General features: G+C 36.9%; 1 protein-coding gene across 1 annotated transcript in view; it reads left to right on the top strand.

The window, feature by feature from the left end:
• Window positions 1-13,084, top strand: part of PAWR (pro-apoptotic WT1 regulator) — a 71,592-nt gene extending 58,508 nt beyond the window's left edge. The window contains exons 5-7 of the mRNA XM_079305121.1: window positions 4,822-4,969; window positions 6,262-6,366; window positions 10,735-13,084. Coding sequence (XP_079161247.1) covers window positions 4,822-4,969; window positions 6,262-6,366; window positions 10,735-10,821 — 340 coding nt within the window. The 3' untranslated portion in view covers window positions 10,822-13,084. The remainder of the gene's footprint in view (window positions 1-4,821; window positions 4,970-6,261; window positions 6,367-10,734) is intronic.
• Window positions 13,085-26,315: the final 13,231 nt, after the last annotated feature.

Here is a 26,315-nt window from a genome sequence, read left to right as displayed (position 1 = left end):
GGTTCCTTTGTAGTTGCATGATTAAGCACAAAAAATATTTCCAAGAGAAAGTGATGGTTTTGTTGTGGTCTGGAGTGGTACTGTGAGATCTATTAAAAGCACAAGCAGAATCTGCAAGGTCAGGCTGACATGAAGGCCACAGGACAGAGTATTTGGGAGCTGTGGTCAGTCATGGGTCCTAACTGTGAGCTTCATGTGTTTTAAATGTGCAGGTATACTTAAGTTGTAATAGCCTATATCAACTTCCTGTGCTTCCATTCTCCCCTCAGGTTTTTTAGTGTTATATGGCTCATCTTGGCCATTTCAAACTACTGTTATGAAACTGGGTCTGCCATTTTTTGCACTGCTTTGTGAATAGTTACTTTAAGTACCAAACACGTTACCAATGGTTTTCTGATTTAGGTCGGATGGTATCAGCATAGTTGATGTTACCAATGATTTCTCAAACATGGGAAGGACAAAGTACATTTTCTTTATTTGAGTCTAATCTACATGTAAACATAAATTATGGGTTTTTTGTGAACTAAAAAGCTTGTTTGCAAGTGACAGTAAAGCAAGATATTTATGCAGACAGAAATATTTTTATAAACACAGAAAATTTGTTCGATTAGCTTACTTTAAAGACTGTTTATTAGTTTTGGAAGCAATTTAGCTTATTTTTAAAAAAATTGTAAAGCAAACCTTGCAGATTGGGATTTAAAGTTTTTTGCATGGTTCTTGAATCAGATCAACTTGATCACTTTACAAAAAGAGCTAGATTAAAATCTCTTCATGGTTCAGAAGTGTATTCCCTTATAAGTTTGTTTACTAGTGGAAATGAATACAATATGGCATGGTTTTATGGCTTCCAGTCAAAATGTCAGAGATGATTTTTGCTCCTTCTTTTAGGATATTACAGCACATTAACATGGAACCCTAGAGGTAGAGACTGTTCAGCAGTAATTATAGAAGACTCTATCATACTTGAGTTTATCACAAGAGTTGAAAAATAAATGGGGAAGTAGAGACCACAAAAAAAGGTGCTTCAGATCACTCATTGGAGGGACTCTGAAGGAAATGTTTGAACATTGCTGAAATTGCCTTGCTCAGTGTTTTTAGATAATTATAGAACTTAAACTAAGAGTTGCAGTTTTATTTCCATCATACTAACCTTGATCTCACCAATTAAAAAAAACACAGCCATGAAATACTGTTTTATAATGCTTTGCCCAGACCTGCCTGCTTGTCTGTGTTCAGGAGTTTTGCAGTGAGGGCTGACTCTGGAAGCATTGTCCTGTCTGAGTTATTACCTTAGGACTACTGCTTTGACAATATGAGCATTTTATTTTAGACAGGATCACTTAGGAGTTTTTCCTTGGTTTTCAAAGTCCTTCTTGAGACACCACTGATGCTATGAGAAGGTGTAAATGTGTAGGGTTTATTTCTGCAGAAGGTTTTGATGGTCTGAGTTGAGGTTGGGGTTCCTCATTGCCCCTTGTGCCAGTGCTTATGTGGCTGGGCCAGGTGCTGCTTCAGGGAGCCACTGTGGCTGGAGGCTGTGGCTTCCTTTTGCCTGGCTGCTCAATTGCTGCATCCTAGTTTGAGTAGCTTCCCATTCACCTGAAGGCCAGAAGCAGGAAAAGTGGAAGAGCCTAAGGAAGTGTAGCTGTAGAGAAGATGAAACTGCATTTCCTTAGCTCAACTCTGAAAGCCACAATTTTGGTTTAAGCAGCCTGAAGTAACAGAAAGCCAAGATGCCCTATTTTGCTTCTTCCAGAGAAGCTGTTAGCAGCTGACTGGATTGCAGTGACGCAAATAACTAGGAGTTTCCAAAGTTATAATATTCTGACATAGAAATGTATCTGCCGTAGTTGAAATACAGTTTTGACAGGGTGATTTTCACTGGGTGAAAAGGCAATTTGGACAGTGCTTTAGAAAGACATTGAGAGAATCAAAGAAGCATTGGAAGGAGCAAGAGAAATTTCATCTTGCTGTAATAATGCTTTTAAATCTTTCCCTGTATGAATATGATTTTATTGTAAAGAAAAAAAATTACTAGGAGCATCATTCCAAACAAAAGTTTCTATTTCTCTGTAAGAGTAGTCAATTTGATTTTGCTATATTAATTTTTTTTAAGTACAGCCAGAAAAAACTCTTGTAAAATATATTTCTGTTTGTATATTTTTATATATAACCATAATCTACAGGTATGCTTCCATAGACAATATCTTTGTTGGAGGTGATTCATAGATATTTCCTCTTAGTAAAGAGACACCAAATTCAGTGGTGCTGTTTTTATAGTCATCATGGTGGAAAGGGTCCTGGGGGCATCAGACACAGCATCAGAGCCAGGCAAGGGAGGGGATTGTCCACTCTGCTCTGAGCTGGGGCAGCCTCACCTCCAGTGCTGGGGGCAGGTTTGGGTAGCACAGTATAAAACAGACATTAAGCTCTCAGAGAGCACCCAGAAGAGAGCAATAAGGGTGGTGAAGGGACTGGAGCAGAAGCCCTCTGAGCAATGGCTTGAGGAATGGCCTCAAGAAGTTTTCTACCCAGAGGGTGTTTGGGCACTGGAATAGGTTTCCCAGGGCAGTGGTCACAGCACCAAGCCTGTCTTGAGTTCAAGAAGTGTTTGAGCAATGCTGTCAGGCACATGTGACTCTTGGGGTGTCCAGGGCCACCAGTTGGACACAATGGTCCTGATGGGTCCCTTCCAACTCAGCATATTCTGATTCTGTGATTCTTTCTCATTTAACACTCATGAAGTGACATTGCATCTGAAGACATAGATTCCATTCTTTGTGAAAGACGTTTCTGTTGTGTCATGGATAGTATTTTTGCATTGCTGTGTACTGGCCATTGATAATAACAACCAAAATAATGAACTTTATATCTATCACATTGCTTGTGTTAGGTTATGGATGGATGCCTCCTTAAATGTTTTTTTTAAATCCTGTTTCCTAAAAGCCTCCACAATATGTCCTTTATACTTTCCTACAATGAAAAAGAATGTATTCAGTAGGGTCTGCTGCCCAGTGGAAGAGGTGAGGAAACTGAGTGTGAGTTTCAGGGAAAAAAGCCCTGAAAATTAAAGCATTTTCTTTATTAATGAAACCCTTTCTGTCCAGGTATTCTTTCTTCGAATCTTTGTGTAGGAGCTTCTGCTGACTTCACTGGAGCTGAGTTGAAATACTGCAGTATGCTGGCAAAAGTATTCATTTTTAAATGATGAAAAATTTAATTTTTTTTTTGGGTGGTCTCTTCTTGAGACATTAACAGCATGAAACTACATGTCTTTTAGGAAGCTTAATAATTTAGAATTTATGGAGTTAAGTTAAAATATTTCTCCTATGTTGTGTTGCAACATGCATATCCGGTCCTAGAAATGTTTTTTTAAGAAATCTTCTGGATGAAGAATAAACAGTGCTAAATATGGTAATAACGTTAAGCTACAAAATTCCTTACAATTGTGTCAGTGTGTCTTGGAAACTTCACACGTACTGGAGCAAAATAATATTTATATCCACAAAAAGACATCACTTTGCCAGATACTCCTGCTTTTGATTTGCACTGTATCCATCTAAATCTGCACATTGTCAGCAGGGGTCTTCTAGAGTTATGAAATGCGAAATTGTTAAATGAACACATTAATCATACACTCTTCTGTGTTTTGAAGGAAATGTTGTGGGGATGCTCATAGTGCTTTTCATTCTTTTTCTAAGTGGTCTAGAGCACCAGTGTATACATACTTCAGCTGTGTGATTTTGCAAAATTACAAGCTGGTTGACATTGGAAGGGGCCTCTGGGGGAAATCTTGTGCAGTCCCTTGCTCAAGCAGGGCCACCTAGAGCTGATTATTGAGGACCATCTCCAGGTGGCTTTTGAGTACCTCCATTCTTTGGTTTTGTCTCGGCAGTTTGTATATTTTAAGTCTAAGAAGTGTAATTTTGGTGAATTGGAGACAGAAAGTCTCTTTGCCTGCACCCAGGGCACTCTGTTCTGTTGTTCTTAGTTATTCATTAGAATCTTCATTGGAAGTAACATTACTGGTAGGAAGAAAATGGCTATGGGAAGGACACTGTTAGTTTTGTGACTGAAACTGCTTGGCTTGTACATATTTTTAAATTAGTAGTGGTTTTGTACATACCACTAGTAATGGAAAATCTGCATGCTTTTTTAAAAACTAGCTTAGCTTATGTGCACTTGCAGTGCTTATCTGTTGATTCCATTACAGTGATTTTTAATTAATAAACACATATCTAAACTGTAAAACTTCAGGACAACATAAGCAGTGAGCGTCTGCCAAGGGAGCTCTGACAAACTCCCCTGTATCAAAGTTCTGAAGTAAAATATCTGGAGATGGCATACAATTAGTTTGTTGGGTCACTTCACTTTCTCACTTCAGTTGACTTTCCATTCCCTTACAGACCAAATCCATACTTCCTGAAAAGTTAGTCAATATTCTTCTTATGTTTTGGACATGTGCTTGTTCTTTTTATCCCTTATGTTTTCATCTAGTTAAAAAGATGCTTGGTTTAAACTCTGTAATGGCACTTTATTTCTTGAAATAAAGTTATTTAGCTTGGTTTTTAATGTGCATAGTTGATGAAACTTGAAAAATAGGATAAGTGTGTGTTTATAGTGTATTAGCCATGTGATGAAAGCTGCATTATCTAGGTATTTGAATCCCTGAGGCAGTGAATTCAGTGAGCTCTCAGCCACACAAGAGCTGCAGTTTATTAGACTGACCTATTGACTGCTTTGGAAAGCACTTCTGTGACTGCTCTCATTTGCATTTTGTTAGATGTGTAAGTGGTGTCTGCTTTGCTCTGCCCTTCACAGCATGGCTAATGCACCAGAAGATGATGTCCCAAGCAGATACTCCCGAACAGAGAGGACAACTTACAGCAGATACAGCAGAGATGCAAATTCTTCTGGCAGTTCTCTACCAAGTAACACTTTGGAAAAGAGGATTGAAGAGCTTGAAAGGGTAAGTACCAGCTAACCTTTCCACGGCATACATCTGAAATAAAGCACTTTTGAAACACCTTGGGAAAATTTGCAAGTAAAGTACATAGAAATGATACAAAATGCTTGAAGCACAGGTAATTATGTCTACAAAAATGTATAAAGAGTCAGTCTGACTGAGAAGAATGTGAACTTTCAAATCACAGATGTTTAGTTTTCATTTGGTATGTAAGTGAGAAATAGTTAAGGTAAAGATAATACACTTAGAGAGCCAGCAGTGCTCTGCAGACTTCTCTTATGTGCCTTGTGTCACACCAACACAGAACAAATATCTTGGGAGAAGAAGGAGCTCTCTGGCTAAAGGTCACAAGCCAGTTTCTGACCTACTTGTTGGTTTGGATTTTTTTAGTATACCAAAATACTGTAAAATGTAATTAGTATCCAGTTGTTTGTTAGAGCTGTAAACATTTAGATACAGATTTTAAAGTTATTTTCATTGTTTCACACTGATTTAATAAAAACAGTTTTGGCAAAATGTAATAATGTTAAAGCTGAGCTTTTCATCTAAGCCAGTATTTTGCTAAGTAATGTCATCTGTGTAATCTATGACTGGCTTTTCTTCCTCTGAGGTGGATTTTTTGTGGGTAACTTAGTAAATATTCTTGAATCATATGGGTGAAAGTTAAGTAAACACAATTTGAATAGGTCTGTCTTTTTTGAAAGGGGAAAAATAACATGTATTCTGTAGAAATTACTAATTTTGATTTTAGACTTGAGGAACCTTCATTTGAGTAAAGTACATCATAATCCTTCCTTCTAAATCAACTTCTTTCTGAAAGATTTTATTTGCCATAATAAAAAATAAAAGATTTAAGCACCTTCTTTCCTAAAGAACATTTTCATTCTTTCTCATCACATTCAGGCCCACAGATTTAAAAATGTGTCTTCCTTTCATGCTAATGGCATTATAGAAACACCAACAAAGATTTGGGAGCTGATACTTTCCATTTACTTCTGCTTTGGGCCCCAGTCCAATTCTGTGTTCATGCTTAAGTTAAATATAAGTTAGAACATTATGACATGAATCAGATATCAAAAAGGGTTTGCTGTTGGTAAAATATTCTTAGATGTGATTCTTTAGCTACTTGAAATGGAAAAGGACTTGAAGATGTAGGTTTGACTTGCTGTAGGAAAGGAATTACAGATAATATGTATGTGTGTATGTTATTTCTTTGTTTTAGAAGGTATTAACTTAAAACTGTCTCTTAGAACAAGAATTTGCATTTCTAACTTCATTTTGTATTCTGGTTATAGGAACTTGCAAAAGAACGACAGGAAAATGCAAGATTAATAAAGATGGCACAGGACAAAGAAGAACTAATTGGAAAGCTGAAAGAAGAAATTGATTTATTAAACAGAGTAAGGAAATACTTTCTTACATGGCCCTGTAAAGAGGAAATAAAAGTGTCTGCATTATCTGTTGTATTCTTCAGGCACCACATCCATTGGGCAAGGTCAAAAAATAAGTAATTGAAGGGTTTTTTTGTATTTGTGTATCTTTTCAAGAGGTATGTCAGTAAGTTATATTTTCTTTCTAAGATGACTTGTATTTGTTATGATTAACTTCCCTATGTTCAGTGTTATTGGAGTACCTCAATTCCTTATTGCTCTAAGTCTTCATAGAGCAAGGCTATAACAGCAAAAGCTCTTTATATTTTGGCAGATATTCTCATACTCTTTATTCTTGATCCCAAGTAAAGGCAGAAAAGACAGAGAGCAGGAGACAGGAGGTAGCATCACCAGGAAAGGAGTGAAGATGGGAGAAGAGGATTCTTGGAAATGCGACAGGATGAGAAGTTCTAAAGTTGGTAGAAAAAAGTTGCACCAGTTTTAAGGGCAAACAGGACTTCTTTCATGGAGTGAATTATTGACCTTATCCTGCCCTTCCTGGCTGGGGTGTGGAGTCCTGATGTTCTAGAGATATATGCCTCTCCTCTAGTCCAGTGCAGGTAGGGCTCTGCTCTGGTCAATCTGTCAGTGAAGGGAGACAATAACTGCATGAAGGGTGTCAGACCTACATTTTGTATCTCCTCATTAGTAGCAAAGGAGGACAGCATTCAGAAGTTTGCAAACTAACCTAGAAAGTTAAAGGAGATGAGATTATTCTGAAACACATATTTTGGGTTTTTATATGGAGAAAGTTGGAAGTTAATCTTTAGGATAAATGAAGTATTATCTGTTTTGGAGAGATTTCTATTTCAACTGAGGCATTGCTCTTCATGCAGTTCTTTCATACTGCAAAGAATCTGCCACATCTAAGCTGATGGCTTTATTGTAGTTGGGACAGGTGTTCATTCCCTCTGCATAATGGATGACAAAGATATTTAATACTGTTGGTCTGTCCCGACTCAAAGGACAGAAAGAACAAATCGACCTGAATGACTGAAATCTTGGGATTTAGGACCACAACTTTTTGAGAAGTTTGATGTTCCAGAAGCAATGTTATTTTTTGGCTATACTTGAAATATGATGTTCTAAATGAAATCCATCATGTGTCTTAACTAGAAACTGTCTTTGAACATCCATAGTAAAGTCAGGTACTGTCTGTGCATTGTGTTAAGTACAAGGGAAATTTCTGCTTATTGTATGGAAGAAAACATAACCTGAATAAAGTAATTTCAAAACCAGCTTTGTTACATATTGACTAAAATTTTACTTTCCATGAGATCTACAAAGCTGTCTTACTGGTGCTCCCTAGCTAGATACTTTTAAACACAGAGGAGAGGGGATTTTCTTAGTCCATCAGGTCAACATTTTCCATACCTTTAACACTGTTTGTTTGCTCAATAGAGTGCAAGTTATTTATGTCTGTGTCTCTTGGGCTTTTCTTAAGGATGAAATAGATGCCTTTTGATTTTATGACCAGCATAATTATTTGTCTTCTCGAACTCATGTCTCAAGTGATACTTCCATTAGAACAAATGCAGTTTTGCTTTCCTGTTTATTAACTCTTGAATTTAGGATTGTTTCTGTATTGGCTATCCATGTGGATTTAGAAAGGGAAAAGGTTTAAAAAATTAAGAAAAGCTGCAGAAATACCATACCATTCTCATGACAGAAGGTTATGAAAGTTAATATGGCACTTGTGTTTGCTTCAGGTTTATTATCATAACTGAGTATATAAGAGCCAGCACTTGGACATCCATCTGTCCTTCAGGGAGGGCCCTTCTGTAGGCCTAGCACCAGGATTGATGTTTTTCATGGAAGAATAGTCATGATCTTCAGACTTCTCTTCAAATAAGAGAATGTTCTGAGGACTAAACTTTATTTAGTGAGTCTATGCAGAGGTCTTCTTAAAAAAATGTTGCTGGTAGGCAGCCTAAATAGGGGTCTCTAAATGTGACCATCTGCACATTCATGGTTTTCCTCCTGCTTCTCTGTTCATCAAAATAAACAGTTACTGGATAATAAGTTGCACAGGTATGGAAAGAATGTCACATCAGATACCCTAGTAGCATCTTTAAAAGCCATTTTGCTGCATATTGCATATCTTTCTGACTGCTCAGTCTACATTTGGTAAAATGTTCCTTCTAGTCTGTTCATAACCACAGATACATCCCTGATTGGCAAAGACTTTGTGTTGCATTTGAAAAACTTTTTCCAAGACTCATGAAATCTTCTTGGTAGAATTGTTCTCATTTTAATGAGTATATTTATTTAATGTGACAATATCATTTTACTTAGATCAGTCAGTATATCACAGAGATACTTAAAGAGTGAGCTGCAATCATATTGAGGAACAGAAAAGACTTTCTGCTATGAATGATATTCTCTCATTCCAGTATATTAGACATTAAAAGTATGTCTGCCCTGTTCTTTGTAAGAAAGGGCAATTGCTTCATAAAAACCTGAAATATCTGACAGGCATCTCAAAATACTTAAATACTTTGTAGGCAGAGTTGAACTGTCAACTAGTTTACAGTTAGTCATCTCTGACCTCACTGACATCCCATTGTAGTGTAGGTATCAGTTCTTTCAGTTCTTTCAGTTCTTGAAGCTCAAGCTTTGCTGCTATTGCATCTTTTTTTGCTAATATGCATAAATTAGTGTTGTAATTTTGAATAAGATACTTTAAATTTCAGAGTGGCAGAATCCTCTCCATCTCTCAACCAAACGTTTATGTAGATACTTGAACTGCAGCAGTTATTTTTCCTGGCTTATATTCAAGAAAGTTTTACATGTTGTAATTTTTGGAATGTTATTTTTGCAGCATAAACATTTATCACACCTTTAATATTTTATTTTGAGTCAATTATACTAGAACTTTAAACAGGCGGGTTTTAGGTAAGCTTTAATTGAGGCATCCAATAGCTAGATCAGCAAGTTTGAACATTATAATACAAGTTTTATGTATGCCAAACTAAAGAGATATAATTTTATTGAAAGTGTGTTGTCCCTTCCATCTGATTATTGTTCTGAATCACATAAAAGAGAATATCAAGTACATTTGTTTTTAGTAAATTGTATTTATTGTATCTATCCACCAAAACTTGCCCTGTTTAAGTCACTTGTGTCTGTTAGCTGGAGTGTCAAATTCCTTTCCTGGAATTGATTCATACTGTGATGCAGCTTTACTTCTGTGAGGCAAAGAGGAATTTCTGCTAGTGATTTCTTGATTCTACTTTAGGAAAACAATAAAGGGATTGCAAAGCTATGGAGGTATGGATTTTTTTGCTTGGCAAACTGAAGAGGTTTTTAAAAATCATTATACCAATTGAACAGATGATCTCTATTGTGCACTTCTGGAATGACCTCACTGAGAAAGAAATAAGAAACTGGGCTTTGTATGTCAAACACTACTTAGCAAAGGACCAAGAGAGAGAGAACCTTCTCTTTGCTACTTAAGGCAAGAGTACAGTTTGGCAGACTTGAATCAAGAAACATATAGGATCTCCAGTGAGAATTCTGGTTCTTTTTCCTTTGCCTACCTTTAATTTTTTTCCTTAAAATCCTATCCTTGACATCACTCTTCTGTTTCATTCTTTTCTAGTTCTGTTTCTTGCATGTGATTATTGTACAGCAAAATTATTTTTATTGACATAATGTTTGTATTAAGCAGCCATTATCACTGGTTCTCACTTTCAAAGCTTGAAAACACTTGAAGTAAATAGGAACTGGACTGGTAGTTAGTGGAAAAGCCACAAACATTTGGGGTGAAAGCAATTTATTTTTAGCACCCATTACTACTCTGTGCTCCCTGTGTGTTCTTCCAGTAACACTTTAGACAGAAGGTACAGAGTCTATTTTTTTTTCCCACAAAAACCAGAAAAAAGTGGACAGGTATATATTTTTCTGAAAATTTCCATACTTGATACACAAAGCAGGTCTTCTTGCAGTAATAACCAGTAATCTGTATATATGAGAGCCATTGTTGTAGACAAGCAATTGAGGAATCAGGAGCAGTAGCTGATTAATACACACTCTGTATATGCCAGAAAAATAATCACCTTCATTTTATTTTGGTTTCTTTATGCATTAATTCCTGCTGGAGCTTTGATTTGAACATTTCTGTTTAAGGTGCTTGGGAATATAATATTATTGTTTTATTATTGTGGTAACACTTGGACACAGGCTGGTTTAACAGTTCTAAGGGTACCTACTATGCCACTGATTATTCCCTATCCCAACTTCCTAATTTCAGAGCTGAAATGCTAAGTTCCTGCTGCTATTAACTGAGAGTTTGTATTTCCATCCTGAGAAGTGTTTAATTTTTTTTTTCTTGTACAGGATCTAGACGATATAGAAGATGAAAATGAACAATTGAAGCAAGAAAACAAAACCCTCTTAAAAGTTGTTGGACAGCTGACAAGGTAGAAGATTCAGGCATCAGTGAAGAAAGATTTTAAAAACTACTGATTGAACATTAAGGTCAATATAGTAATATTTCTTGTGTTGCAGTATGTTGTAATAACTGTCTTTGTATTTATTGTTAGGAAACCAGAAGAATGTTTATTTTCATAGTACTTTCTCCTTCGTTCAATGAAATGGCATAAAATTTGGAGTGTATTTTTAACTTTCTTTTCACAGAAGCATAATTGAAAAATTTGGCATGTTTCAAAATTTTGAGTTCAAAAATGTTTGGATTTTGTATCTCCAGATTACAGCTGCATAAATTACAGTAATCTAAAATTCATAGCACCAAGATCACTTTTAGTCCATGTGGGTGTATATTTTTGAAATGAATGGAAGCAATACATATAAGCTTTGTTTACACAGATTCAAAATATGTATTTTGGGAAATGCTTCCTTTTTTGTTCATACAGCTGTAAAGTGGATGCCTTATTACTGATGTATAACATTTTGCAGATTGATGACTTGCTCTAGAACTCTTGTATGTTGAGTTTTTTTTTACTTTGTCTGAAAGATTGACAATAGTAGAAAGTAGCTTTTTTTTTCTGTGTTTAACAGTATTCTGTCAGAAGGGGAAGGTTTTACTAAAAAACAAATGCAAAATACCACAAAGCCAAATAAATCACCTCTGGTATCAGCAATAATAAGTTCTTAGAATCACATTGAAGTTGTGCACTGCAGTTTATATTATGGCTTTTGCTTTAGCAATGAAATACAAGTTTGCAATCAGACAGTTAGTTTGCTGTTTTGAGAATTCAAACGAAGCCTGGAGCTTTCATTTTCGCAAAGACACTTCTTTTTGTTATCTTAAAATTTGTAGTGATCATAACCCATAAAAGTTTTTTGGATTTTTTTTTTTTTAAGCTGAGTGAAATTTTTTTGTACATGATGAACTGGAGGGGCATTCTGGTGATTTGTGCCTTTTTGAAACATCAAATGGTATACAAAATCTTTGATTTTAAACTAATAAGTCTGTTTAAAAAAAGTGCCTGGTAAGATGTTTTAATCCAGTTATGAGTGTGTGTAGATTCTTCTATAACATGATAGCTGACAAAATTTTCCTTAGACTTTATCCACAGACCTGAAAGTTATTTGTACTTTATTTTATCTTAGTACAGCACATTTTGCATTTTTGGTCAGATTAAGTGTATATGTCCTTTGAGGAAAAACACTAGAAATTAAAACATCTCAAAGAGTCCAGGCTTTTTCTGTACAATTTTGAAGTTTGATGTCAGAAAGTTACATGCATATAGTTCTTGTTACCTTAAAACTTAAAAGCAACTTTAATATAACAGTATAACAGTATTGTTATATTGATACATATGTGAAATAGGTATAACAATTACCTTTTCAGATTTGCCAATTGTTTTCATAATGAGCATTTAATGGCTGTGTTTCTTAAATTTCAAATCCAGCTATTATTGTTACACTTTGGATTGTTTTGGATATAGCGTAGGTTATTTTGTATTTGTGCATTCTAATGAGGAAAAACTTTTCAAAGCTTTAAAGTGTTTTTCAGGACACTTACAGTCCAGGATGCCTCATTGTTTTCCTTCACAGTGGATGAGATTCCATGGAACACCGTTTAAAACCTTTACTCAGGGGGTTAAATGGTATAGGGGGTTTGTATGAGCCCTTTGAACTACAATGTACACCAATGAGTATTGCCTGTAATATTATTGAAATAGTAAGAGGTCCCTTAATTTATGACTTCCATGAAATTAAACAATCAAAGACATAATAAAGTCAGTTGAGGTGTGTGCCTTTTGAATAAATACGAAACTTTCTCTGGAAGAACATCTGATTTTCTTCTCTGTGTGCTAGGTAGGATATGCACGTACCCATGTGCTGTATGGGATGTCAAACACTGAAGCATTATCAAGGTCATACTGCAGTACACACAGATATCAATACAAAGTTGCAAATGAGATGTTTTATAAAATATGTTTCATGTACATTTTAAACCAAAGAAAAATAGCAACAAAGAAGATAAACAAGAGTTACTTGTCTTCATATTACCTCTTCTTGGCTGCAGTAGTGCCAGAATTGGAATTATATTTTTTAACTTGTACATAAAACTGACAGAAGTATTTGGCAGAATTTCTGGATTTCTAATGTAACTGTTCTTGTTGAGGGCTAGTTGTGATTCTTCTGCTCTGGAAAACTTGTGGTAGTTCTGTTTTCCTCTGAAAACAGTCTCATAATCATAATGCAGAGTGATTTTTTTTTTTTTTAAGTATCCATTTTATGTGTTTAAAACATTTAAACCTCATTAACCTGTGAGTAACAGAATATCCATTTTAGTTTTGAACATTGACTAGTTGTGGTGATACTTGTTATCAGATTAAAAAAATTATTTTGAGATTCTTCTTCTGCAGGTAAAAGGTATATGTTTAATAATAAAGATTGTTTGCCTTTGTTCAAATAAAACAAAATTCTTTTTAATCCAGACTGAGTACTTATTGTCTTTAAAGGAGAATTAATACTGTCTGTCTAAAATTGTAACGGGATTTGTCCTCTGTAGTGTGAAGTTCCCAATGTGAACTGCTAAAATTAGTTTTGCATTCACACTGGAGTTTTCAAGCGTGTATGCATAAACAGAAACAGAGAGAAATCTGTATTTTTACACTATGCTTACTTTTTGCTTCAGATGATAGTGAGTATTCTTCCATCAATTAGATAGAAATTATCTTTGTCCTACTTCAAAGTAGAAGTATAACTCTTCCCAGGAAAAGGAAGAATGTTACAGTGCTGTTTCTACAGAAAGTGAGTTGATTTAACTTGCTTCTGAAAGCTGGATATAAGTGCATATTCTCTTCTCCCACACAAGCAGAATTGTTAAAGGCACTCTCCTTTTCACTCAGCTGCAGACTACCCATAAAGAGAGCAGGTGGATAATCAGTAAATATTGGGGAGATAATAACTATATCACTGTTTATGATAAAATAGGTAATCTTGTTGTTTTAAAAGAATGCAAACATAAATACCACAAGCAACCATGCATTCAACACCATGGTTACACTGAGGGTAAGACATTATTTACTAGGACCATTTGCATTTAGTAAAGTTAAAATGTGAGGTGAATTTGGGTAAGGATGACTGCCTTTATGGAATCATAGTGGGTTTTAGATTAGTTTTAAAATACAAAATGATGTATTTCCTCGGTTTTCACCTTTGGCATTTTAGGTTCCTTGGTCTTGGAGGGAAGTTTTAACTCCAAGTACACAAGTGCCTTTTCAGTGCTCATCCTTTAATCATTGGATTTGCCATACAATAGCTAACTTGATCTTAGCATTTGGTATGTTTTCCCGTGGCTATTGTAATTTTTCTCTCATAACTTAACTCTTTGTATCTTTTGATAAATTCTTCTTTCTCTTGTTCTTCTAGAAGTTTAAGTGGAATCTGTGAAGTGTAACAACATCCATAAACCTATTTGCTGGATTTTCTCCTTTCTTAAACAGAGCACAAATATTTATATGAAAAATATTTCTCATAAACTGAGGAATGTACTTCTGCTGAAAGTTGGTTTGGGACACTTAAGAACTTACCAAAGCTTTGAGAGGAACTGAATAAGAATATTGAGACAATCTAATGTCCAAGTTGTGCTGTAAAAAGTTTTAGTCTCCAATTATTAAAAGTGAAACCTTGTGGGAATAGCACATGTTAGAGTAATGGTGGTGTATGGAGAGCATTTGGACAGGATTAAACAATAGGATACACATCTATCTAATGTGTCTCAAAATAGCCCAATTCTACATGCAGATCTAATGGATTTCCACCTAAATCTACAGCTTAGCAGCTGATCAATTCCTGTCTAGAGCTGACAGCCCTTCAGGTGTAGCAATGGATGTGTATGTCTCCTTTGGCATTCCTTGAGCAGGAAGGCCTAATTCATACCCAGTAGCCATAGTCTCTCTTGTTAGTATTTCAGGAGGGATTTCTGTTTAAACAAAATTGACCCTCAGTTTCTGCATTCGCCAGAGACATTTGATGTAATATTAAGAAATTTGCATGTTTTAATAATTGATTAAGAAATGGGTGACATCTTTTATATCACATGAAAAAAGAATGTTTCATTTTCTTATGCAATGTCAGGTTCGCTAAACCTTTTCTTGAAGTGAAAGTTGCTGTCCCTGGAAAAGACTCTTCTAACACCTTTAAGTTGGGCTCATTTTATAGCCTGATGAAGGTGCTTACCTCAATAAACCAAAGCCACCAGGCCTTCTTTTAACAGCACTAAAATGAAAATGTCTTTGGAAGTATTCCAGGAGCAGATTTGAGGATAATGTCTTAAGACATGTTTTCTGGGCTTTGAGCAACCTGTTCTAGTGAAAAGCATTATTTTGCATGGCTAGGAAGGGGAGAACTAGATTGTTTCTGAGGTCCCTTCTAAGCCAAACTATTCTGATTCTTCATTGAAGAAAATCTGGCTAAAAAGAATATACAGCATTGTTTCTGAGTGACTGCCTTGGTAGTCATTGATGGGCTTCTTAGGGAACACAACTGTAATCCTACAACTGTTCTGGAGAAAACACTGAAGTCTTGCAAGTACCCTAGTATAGCAGAGAATAGTAGCAGCATTCTAGAAATGTCTTAACTTGGATTTCCTACTGGTTAGGGCAAAACTGTGTAAAACATGGTTAATAATTAGTGATGGAATTGTAGTGGATGTTGCTATTGATGGAGTGGGAAAAGTCCTAATTCTGTAACTGCGTTTTAGGCTTGCTGGAAGAAATCTTTCTGTGGTTATAATTACTGAGAGGTTAAACAGTGAACTTTGGCAGTAGTTGTGTAAGTTTTAGAAAGAAGCTTTGAGGTAAGAAGGGCCATCTTTGATATCTTTAATTGTTGCCTTTGACACTTAGGTAATTTTGTTGTAAAGCTCTTTGTTATCTACAGATAACAAAAGTCTTACCTGTACTGCAAAGATAATCCAAGTCTACCTTGATTTTTAATTAATATGTTGCAAATGCTAGAAAATATTAAATAGTATAAGATTCAAATTTTGTTTTCAGATCTGGAATTGTTAGTATTTTGTGCTTCTGCTCTGCCTCATTTTCTGGTAAACAGAACCACTGTTGAAAATGAAGAGGTTTCATAATTGGTTGTCTCATTGTTGACCTCTTTAGGTGTTACAGCTAATAATATTAATGCTTTCTGGATTAGCAAAAAGATGCACTTAAAAAGTGGCAGCAGCAAAAATGAGAACTTAATCTCCTCTTAGTCTTTTAGTGTGGGAACTCAAGCAATTTTTATGGGTTGTCCTTGATTAAATGTTTTGAAGATATTAGGTATTACAGGCTCATTCAATAAGTTATTGTGTAATCTCCAACAAAGTAGCATTAACTGTTGTCCTTACTTTGTGTCAGTATTTTCTAAGAAAACTAAGCATAATTTGAAAGAAAGATAGTGTTTTTCTGTTACACAAGATGATATTTTAGAAATCTGGAGGTTGATATTTGGCATCTTGATATACCCTCCATTAGTATTTCTCCCTGGAAATCAGGTTTTGTGGATGGATAGTGGAATGATGTCTTTCTCAGAAATGTTAATTTCTGCTTTTGCCTGAAGACTCATTATAACATTGATGTATTTTAGAGAGTTTAAATTTTTGATTGCAACAGTGTATGTGTGTTTACAGCCAGCTACCAAATATATTTGATGGGTGGGGACAATAAAACTGCTGAAGCTTTGCAAGTTGAGACTCTCTAGAAATAACTACCATATTTCTCTGTGAAGCAATTTTAGGGAAAATGCTAATTGTTCCCAGCTGAATTACTCTTTCTTCTCATTTAATTGCTTCAGCTCACTATGGTTTGTAATAAAATATCACTTAAACCCTCCTGTAATTCTGTTGCTTTGGCTTTGTATGAGAAGTGATTTTAAAAAAAAGTAGTCACTTTCAATTTTCACTCTCCAGATTCTAGGATTTATAAGACTGCTTTAAAGCAGGGAGAAAACAAGGAGAAAATGTGTGAGCTGAGACTGTGCAGGATTGAATATTAGGGAGAGGATGTCTTTGTGTAAGAATGAAGAAAATCTAGTTTCCTCCAGCATTTTTTCACCTAACTTTCAACAAGGATGACAAACTGGATATTTTATAGAGATACAGAAGTGGTTCCAGTTATTGCTGTAGTACAGTTATATGTTTTTATGAGAAAAATGTAATCTCCAGCTTTTCATTTGCTCACCTTTGCACAGACACTTAAAAAGGAGAAGAATATGACTTTCTACCCTTGAAGAAATGCAAATGACCATCTTGACCCACAACTTTGATCATATCTTTCCTAGACTATGCTAGGCTGTAGATGAGTGGTCAGAAATGTCAGATGCTGATTTTCAAATATTGCATAATTAGGATTATGTTATGGTAATATTGATTAGTATGGCTAATGTTTTGGGGAATGGCCAGCTCTAAGCATTTAGATCTCTAGCAGAATCATAACAGAGCTGGTTCTCAGGGTAAGATGGGAATCACTTGCTAGAGTTCCAGGACTGCATGGAGAACTTCTGATTGCCCTGTATCTGAGAGCCCTCCTGCTGCATTTTGCAGATTTAAATATAGGAAATTCTTCTTTAACAACTGCTGAGAGATTTATGAAAAATAACACTCCCTCAAACAAAATACTCCCTGCTTTTGTAGTGTGCCAGATAGTTGTATGCAAGGGCAGTAGAATAAAATAATTTTAAAAATCTTTTAAACAGCATGTTGAATATAATGTTACTGAGTAATTTAGTACATTTTAATTTAGTTCACTGTGCCTGTCAAAAATGGTGGTACTTTTATGAATTTTTCAAAAAAAGCTTAGAAGAAGGATACTTTTCTGGGTGCACTGGATTGTAAAAGCCCAGAACTGGATATGGATCTCAAGAAAGGTGCTTCTTGTTTTGATTGAAGTGGCTGGTGCAGCTCTGTAAGCGTGCTCTTCATTCAGCTCCCTTTTATGCAGTTGTCAGCAGTCTTCACTGAGAAACTCTCTACTTAGGAATCACATTTTATTTGGCACCCTGTCCACTGAGTTTGTGGCTTTTAGAATGCTTCTAATATTGTAGCTGAGGCAATTGAGGGCAGGCTTCCTTCTGTGAGAGTGTATTCCAATATTTGGAAGCTACTCTTGGTAATTATTGCATGACTTGCTCCACTGGGAGGAGAAAGTAGATTGCTCTTTGGAGTTTGTGATAAGAAGTGAGAATGTTCACCAATTCAAAGGCAGCAGTGATCTGCAGGTGTCTGTGGGGCTGCCTCTGTAACACAGAGCATTGCCACCTTCTGAATTTTGTTATGGGGTCGACCCATAGGGTTGTAAATTGACCTTAGATGAGAGGTCAAAGCATTCAAAGTAGAAACTACATCCCATGTCCAAAGATGTGTTACTAAAATTCATTAATAAAGCTGATGTCTTTGGTCTGTCTGTTCTGTGGGTAAGCAAAGATGCAGAGTTTTCAAGGAATTGTTTTTTGGTGTTTTTGTCTAATCTATAGGTAAATAAAGACTTGAAACTTTTCAACTCTGTCATTTCATGACTCTTTTTCTTGAACACAGTTGAAATGTATTTTATGACACTTTAAATAAAGGCAAACAGATCTTATTTGGCTACTTGAGGATTCTACACTAGATGAGTGCAATTGTCCTTTTTCTTTGTTTCATTTTCTTAAGTTATCTTTTGCCTTACTGTTACCTTTTGAGATTTTCAGTGCTGAAATGTAGTTCAGTTTACATTCTAAATCTAAGGAAGGTTATCCCAGCAGATGATTATTTATCTCTGCAATTGGAATGTTCTATGTATTTTACTCATTTTCTAATACCACGGAGTCAAAACCACTTAACTTAAGGGTTCAGGAAATGCCTGTAACAATGCTGCCAAATACTTTTTGAATCTATTAACAATCTTTTCTGGCTCTGTGCTGCAGTCAGAGCTGTGTGATTATGGAAAGTAAACAACTGAAGTACCTATGCAGGCAGCAAGATTTAAACTTTGTTTGGTTTTTTTCCTTTCTCAGGCCATGCACCAGATATACTCTGCTGTCCACTAAGCTGCTGCAGCTAGACAGCTGAACCAACATATTTCAGGGCAGTATCATTATCTGTGCTGATACAAAAACCCACTGGATGAATCAGCTTCCATTTATTTGCAAATTGGCAAAGTGTCATGTTCTTCTTCTGCTCTTCCTCTATGGAGCTTTTATCCATCTTTTCCTCTGCTCTTTTGCAAATAACAGTGTATCCAGATATTCAGAACCAGGAAAGTTTTAAAACAAGGTTCCAAGTGATTTGTCAGCTGCCTTGTTTGTCACTGAGGCAGTGAGACACAGGATGCAGTTCACTAGGCGTTGGCACCAAGGAGAATTTTCCTCCTTGTAATCTGGCAAAATGCCGTATCTCCTCACCAAAGAGATTGAAACAAAACATATTTTTCCTCATCATTATGCAAGAATTAAAATAATAAACTGTTTTGAGATCTTGGCAAGCATCACTTTGAATTTTAATGGACTTTAATAATCTCTCAAGTAAAGTAATAATTAAATCACTTTTAATTAAAATGCTTCTTACTGACACAGCTCTAGGATGCCAGGCCCAAGGTGGAAAGCTGCAAGGCCAAGGAAGGCAAGTCTCTGCTTTGAATTTGGTGCCATATGGACAAACAGCTGGCTGTGAAAGACCTCTGCTTCCTTTTACTATCCTTTCGTGAAGCTTGACTTCTTCATTGTAGGTCTGCTACAGTATTTGTTGTTTGTGTGTCACAGCAAGCATTTTGGGTGTGTCAGTGAGAGACAGAATGTGAACAAAGGTCAGGCTGGATGGCAGGTAGGGCTCGTGGCTGGTGAGTGTGCCTGCAGGGAGGGTATTTGTAGGAGATGATGATATTTGGCTTGGGAGGGAAAGTGACCGTGTGCTTTGGTTGAAATGTTGATATGGCAGTACTTACCACAGTAGCTGGGCTCTGTTGAACTTTTTGAAAATGGTGTTTGAAAATAAGCCCTCATTCAAACTGATTCTTTTTTTTTTCATTTCTTTGGTGCAATAACGAACAATAACTTTGGGGTGCAGTGGAATTAGAAGGGGACAGAGGAAAGGTCAGAGTGTAAAAGAACAGGACATTGCAAACAGGCTTTAAAGCAAAATGGTTACAGTAAGTCAAATATGAGGAGGGTGGCTGGAGTCCTCTTGCCAGCAGACAGGCTGTCCCAGCACTCAGCAAAATAATAGCAGTCAACCAGAAAGGCATCCAGTCAACTTGGAAAGGCATCCAGACTGTGGGCTGTGAAAGGTGAGAGCTGGGGGGTTCTTCCTTTTCAGGCAGATAAGTTTTAATGGCTACTGCTTTTGTCAGTTTTCTGCTGATAAAAATATCTGTATGCTGTTATTAAGCCTACATGATCCTTGGGAAATATGACAAAAAAGGCTTAACATTTACTATGTATTTTCTGATATATTTTGAAATTGTATTTGGCACATGTAGTTTTTACAGCACGTCTCACTGATATGCAAACATAAGGAAGTATCCACAGACATTGGAAATGGCTCAGCAGAAGCAATTGCAAATTCTGTGGAAGAGCTCTGTGCTCTGCTGGGCCTGTCCTTGAGTTGCTGTGTGGGTGAATCTCTGATACTGGCTGACAGCAAGGTTGGTTCAGTGAAGCTGCAAAAATAGGGAGTTTGCTAGCTTTGCAAAAAACAGGAAGATTTTAAAAGTACATGGAGAGATACCAGAGTGGCTATGGTGGGAATTTCTTCACTACAGGAAAGGAGTAATTCAACAAGTGGTAAGGATAAGCACTGTGAACTCTATACGCCACTGTTACTAGCAGTAATAACCCATTGCTTTGAATTGTAGCAAAGTAAGAATAAGAAACTAAAGAGTAGTTAATGAGCTAAGCATAGAGTGATTGCTCACTGAAAAAAAAAAAAAAACAAACCCTAAACACCTGGGCAGCATGTAGTCCTTTGAAAAGATCCTTTAAAAAGAAAGAGAAATGCCATTGTGTTACTCATAGTGCCAGATGTGTTGAAGGAAATGGAGCTTACCTTTTCATTTCTGTTCTGATGAAGAAGGATTTTGATTTTATTTAAGAGGGACTTTTTTTTTTACCTCTAAAGTGGATAGATCTGCTAGTTTAAGTTTTCCCACAAGAACTCAACTTGGGAATTTTCTGTTTTCTAATTCATGTTCAAGAGAAGTAATGTTTTAGCTATCTAGATACAGCAAATACTTCTCATTCCTTCCCCTTTCAATTAGGGTGAAATGGTAGGGAAAAGATCTGAAGTAATTATTTCTTAAAGGGGAGAGGCAGATTTAGTGGTCATTGCTAAGACTGTGATTTAATGGGTTTTTGTATTACTGGAGAGCTGGATATCTTGGAAAACATGGCTGTACTTTGGATGGCTATTCTAGAATCTGATTTTTATTATATTCCTAAATTGATAATTAAAACTGGATGCAGCCAAGATTAATTAGTCTCCCTTTACTTTCACTTGTCACCATACAGTCCTTCTATAAGAGTTGAATGCCAGAAAGCCAGGAAAAGGGCAGTCTCACTACAAGCAAGTCCATTTTACAGGAACAAAACCTAATTCCCAAATTTCTTCACAAATGCAACCATGTTAAATAGAAGATCTGTTCAGGGCTGTGTAATTAATTCAGTAGCAATTAGAGAAAACTACATGGAAAAACTACACTGGTAAAGCATTTTTGTTTCTAGCTCAACTCTCTATAGGGTTTTATTTCCTTTTCTGTTAATCTAATACAGATATAACTATACAATCCATGTTTCTCTTCAGTACATTTTTTCTCATTCTCTTTTGTTGTTTCTCTTCCTAAGTGAAATGAGTGGAGTCAGCTTGACAGAGCTAGCCAGCTTTCTGTAGAGCAGGGGCATGTGATTTGTGGCCTATATTTGGGAAACCACTGGTATTAAGTTGGTATTCATGAAATCTGCTTCAGCAGCATGATGACTAGAGAAGGATGTCAGGCCTCAGGAAGGACCAAGCTGGATGCTGTGCTAAGGAGTGGGAGAGAGAAAATCTATAACTTGCTTTACCACGGTCTGCTAAATTTATTCAAAACTCTGGTTGAAACACTGATTACCCTGGACAATTAATCATAAAGTCTTTCTGATAACTGTTTGTCCTGCTCTCTGCCTTGATGCTGAGAAAACAGGATCTCTATCCAGTTTACTGCTAGATTATGTATGTACTGCTAGATTATGTGAACAGGTGAAGCAAACTTCATTTGTAACCAGCATTTCTGTTTTCAGCAGCCTGGTTACTTGTTAGAGATATTTAGATCTCTCAGTCAAGATGTTCCAGTCAGCTGTTTCCTAGAGGCAGCTGCTCCTCACAGACCTTGCCCTGTCCTCTCTTCAAGGTGCAGGATGGGGATGGGGCTGCTGGAGCCCTGCTGAAGACAGAAATACTGCTGGGCAGCACACACTGATAAATTCATGGTGAGGCTAAGATCAGAGAATTGCAGTGTGGGAAGCAGGCAGCTGGGGAATGAAATCAGAAGCCAGTTCAGCAACCCAGTTTTTCAAAAGAGAGAAAATGAGCCAGCTGAGAGCTTTCTGAGGGAGTCAAAGCAGAGGCCAAGGCAAAGAAAGGGAAGAAACTTGATGCCAAGCTGCTGCCTGCCTCTGTGGTCCCAGGCTTGTTTCCTCTCCTGCTGAGGCTAAAGGGGACACACCTAAATGGAGCTGATGGAGTGAAAAACCCTGTCCCTAAGTGGGGGAAAGGGACCTCATGAAGACCCTTGTGACAGCTTGTGGTACCAGGTGAGGAAACTGGGGAGCTGTGTACTGAGTGTAAAGGGCTTCCCTACCTTGACTGGATAAGAGACCAAGGCACCTGGTGAGGTCCAGGTGTCCATGTCCAGCTCTCTTTGTAGGGAAGGTTTCTATTTGTGTTCTTATTCTGAAATAGGAAAGAAAACTTCTTTGGCTGGGGGCCAGGTTATTTCACAAGGCTGGAAGAGACCAGAACACCTCAGATGAAATCTCATACATGGCAGCACGAGGTGTTGGGAAGTTACTTTCATACATGTTACTTATATTGCAGTGTTTCTTGGAACTGCTCTTTAAGATAACTTGTGTTTCTCATCTGTATTTTTGCAGTCTTAAGAACTACTCTGTGTGAGATATACAGAACTATTAGAGTTATGTAAAAAAGGGAAGAAATAGTGAAAGAAAAATAACCACCAAACCCCCCAGACCTAAAGGACCCTTCATTTAAAGGCTGCAGACTGATTTTTAATTGAGACACTTGCAAGTTTTCCTCAGAAGGAAGAGGTGGGACTTGCCTTGTTTTGCCTAGATGATGACTCACATGCCAGTTTAATTCAAAGGGAAATAAAAATTAATTGTCTGTCTTTCCTCCTATACAGAACATTTTAATATTCCTTGATTTCTCAGAGTATATTTCATAAAATAAAAGTGAACACTTCTACTCAGTCTTTAGAGGCAGAATCCTGAAGGTGTGCAAGGACACAAAGTGCTGTTCTCTCAGTTTCCAACTTCCACAAGAGCCCAGATTTGGTTGAATTAATGTCTATTGACTGGTCTGTTTATTGTCTCTCATTTTCAACATTCTTCTCTTGACCTGCAGTATTAGTTTATGGACTGCTTTACAAATTCCAGTACTGCAGGTCAGTGGTATGTAGAGGTTTTAAGTAATTCCAGGCTGGTTTGGAGTGGGGTTGACAGAGATGTGTATTGAATCAGACTCAAGTTAGGTGTGGTTTATCTTGATTTTACTCAGTTGAAGTAAACCAAATAAAAGGGAAAATATCTGAATATAATTGTAATCAACTTCTGTGAGGTATGGACAGTCAGTGATGGAGTTATGATTATGAGAAACTGTAAAACATTAAAAACACAATGAAATTTCAGTTTTGAAGCTGGATCTGTTCTTGACCTTTACATGAACAGTAATTTCCAGGATAATTGAATTAGTATAATTTTGTAAATAATTTCCATAACTCATTGCTGAACAGTACCTGTGGCTCATTTTGAAGGCTGTGAACATTTTAAACACAGTTGTTTTTACTGCAGATTACTGCTGCAGGTAAAGAACAGGTGAACCAAAAATCTATTCCCCCACACCCTGCCTTTTGCTGAAGGCTGGGACAGCAAAATCTTTTTGTGCTGGGGAATAAAAAAGGACAGAGGCTCTTAATTTGAAATCCACACTGTTCTGTTCCTTGTTTTTTTGTAAACTTGAAGCATTTGTGGATTGCCAGCTAAAAGGGAAAAAGGTCCATCTCATCTTATAGGAGGCTAAACCTGCTGTTTCTTCTGGGTCAATCATAATGTAAAATTACAAAAAAAAAAAAAAAAAAAGTGAATTGCCGTCTGAAAGTTGACATCAGAGTATTGTTACTGCTCCATTTGTTACCCAGTAAAGATTATGCACGGGTATAAGGAAATAGAAAACAAGTAATAAAAATCTATTGGAGTTATGATCTTTTGTAGCAAGGGCAAAGGACCCTGTAATCATAAATTGTAGGTCTACTATATACTGAACTTAGTTGCCGTCTTAGTAATTAATATCTTCTCGTGAGCACCTTAATGGGAATCTACTGACATAAAAACTGCAACACTCAAAGACAGTTTGCTCCATGTTTCTTGGATTCTGATGTGTTGCATTTAAACCTTTTCAGTCATTATGGATCTTTTAATACCTAGTACACAAACTTTAGCTCCAAGACATTGCTGTAGAACATACTAAGCAGGTACCATGCTTGATCCCAGAGGTATGTGGGGGTTTGTGTGTCCGTGTGCAGGTGTGTTGTTTGAACAAACATTCAGCTCTCAGTGGAATGGTTCTTTTGAAGTATTAAAGAACTTGTATTAGTAGCTTAGTAGAGAAACTTACTTTTACTTTTAATTTTGAGATATAACAACATCAGAAACTCTGCTTTTTCTCCCAAATTTTCATTTTCCTCAAGCATGAGGTGATGGCAGGGTGTTGGCAATGGCACCTCGCCTTTCCAGTGCCTTTCAGACGGGTGTTTATTTCTGAGGGTTTGGCTGCCTCGGGCACGTTCCCTGCTGCTCCTCCCAGTGCCCCTGTGGTCCCTGGCTCACGGTCCATGACTGACACCTTCTGGTGGCATTTCCGTACTGCACGGTAGCCTGGACGGCAGATAATCAGCATTTTAATTTTAGGGCCCTGGACCTTAAAAAACCCGTAACTGCTTTCGTGAAATTGTCATCCTAAGGTTTGTTTCATAACCCTCATAATCAATGTTGTCGTGTTCTGCTTCATCACCTCATTTACATACGCAAATTTTGCTCAAATTCTGTATCTGCAGTTATTCCTCTGGGTTTCCTTTGCAGAATTCTTGAGTTTGATGACATTAAGAAAAAAAAAAGGGGGGGGGGTATAAATATTTTTTTAAATAAAAAAATATTTTGTAATTTAAAAAAATAAGTGTCAAATAGATAAGATGCATTTTAACTGTATCATGAAGTAAATTAATTTTAAAAATACATTTGACCTTTAACCTGCAGCTTTGACACTACTGTCATATATCAGCAAAGCCTCATACCAGCACAGGCTTTAGATTCTCATAAATGTAATTTCCTTAAGTAAAGCTTAAAGCAGTGTTTTTTGGATGCTAGGCCAGTGCCTCTGATATTTCTTAGGAATTTACTGAGCTTCTCTGCATATATGCACAAAGCAGTGTGAAGATAGGTATGTGTTTAATTTAAAAGAAGCTGGTGGTTTTGTTTACAGGAATTACATTCTAGTCCTTCATCTCCATTCCTCTCTGCATTCCTTTCATTCAGGAACTCAGACTGTTTATATGGTCTGCTTCCCTGACATTATGCTATGGAAAGATAATTTCTGCAAAGAGGTCTGCGTGGGAAACCCCCCAGATGAATGGTCTGTGGGGAGAGCTGGTGGGAATTTAAAGACTGAGACTGCCAGCATTAGCAGGGGCTGTTTGGCAGCAGTACTGGAACAAGGGCTGCTGCTCATGTTCCAGATGTCTCCTTGCTTCTTAATGTGCTTGAGGATATGGTGTCCTTGGGTCTGGGACATGCCATAGCTACTTACTAGCTGTGTTTATTCCTTGGATTTCCTCAAAGTAAACAAAACCTTCTAGAGCTCTTCCTCCTCCCAACTCTGACTTCTTGAGCAGGCAGTCCCAACCAGAGCTTTGTGTGGTTTCCTGTTCCAGCAGTGCCACTGCTGTCCTGAGGAAGCTCCAGGATTGCTGGCACCATCCTGCAAGAGCTTACCCATAATTTTATTAAGTGAGGTATCCAATCTCCTTCATCCTTTGGGCCACCATTAATTTCTGAGTGCTCTCCCTGCATGAGTGGACAGAGCTGCCTGTGGCAGTGCTGCATGGTGTCCATCCCTTGATGTTACATGCTCTTCAGAGCTCTATGTGCAGTACAAGTTGAAGTACCATTCCAGGGACTTTCTGTGTCATATCAACAGTCTTTTTACTTTT

This window comes from Erithacus rubecula (assembly GCF_903797595.1).
Source record: "Erithacus rubecula genome assembly, chromosome: 4".
Lineage (NCBI taxonomy): Eukaryota > Metazoa > Chordata > Aves > Passeriformes > Muscicapidae > Erithacus > Erithacus rubecula.
The sequence above is the reverse complement of the archived record's forward strand: the minus strand, read 5'-3'. Positions and strand labels throughout refer to the sequence as shown.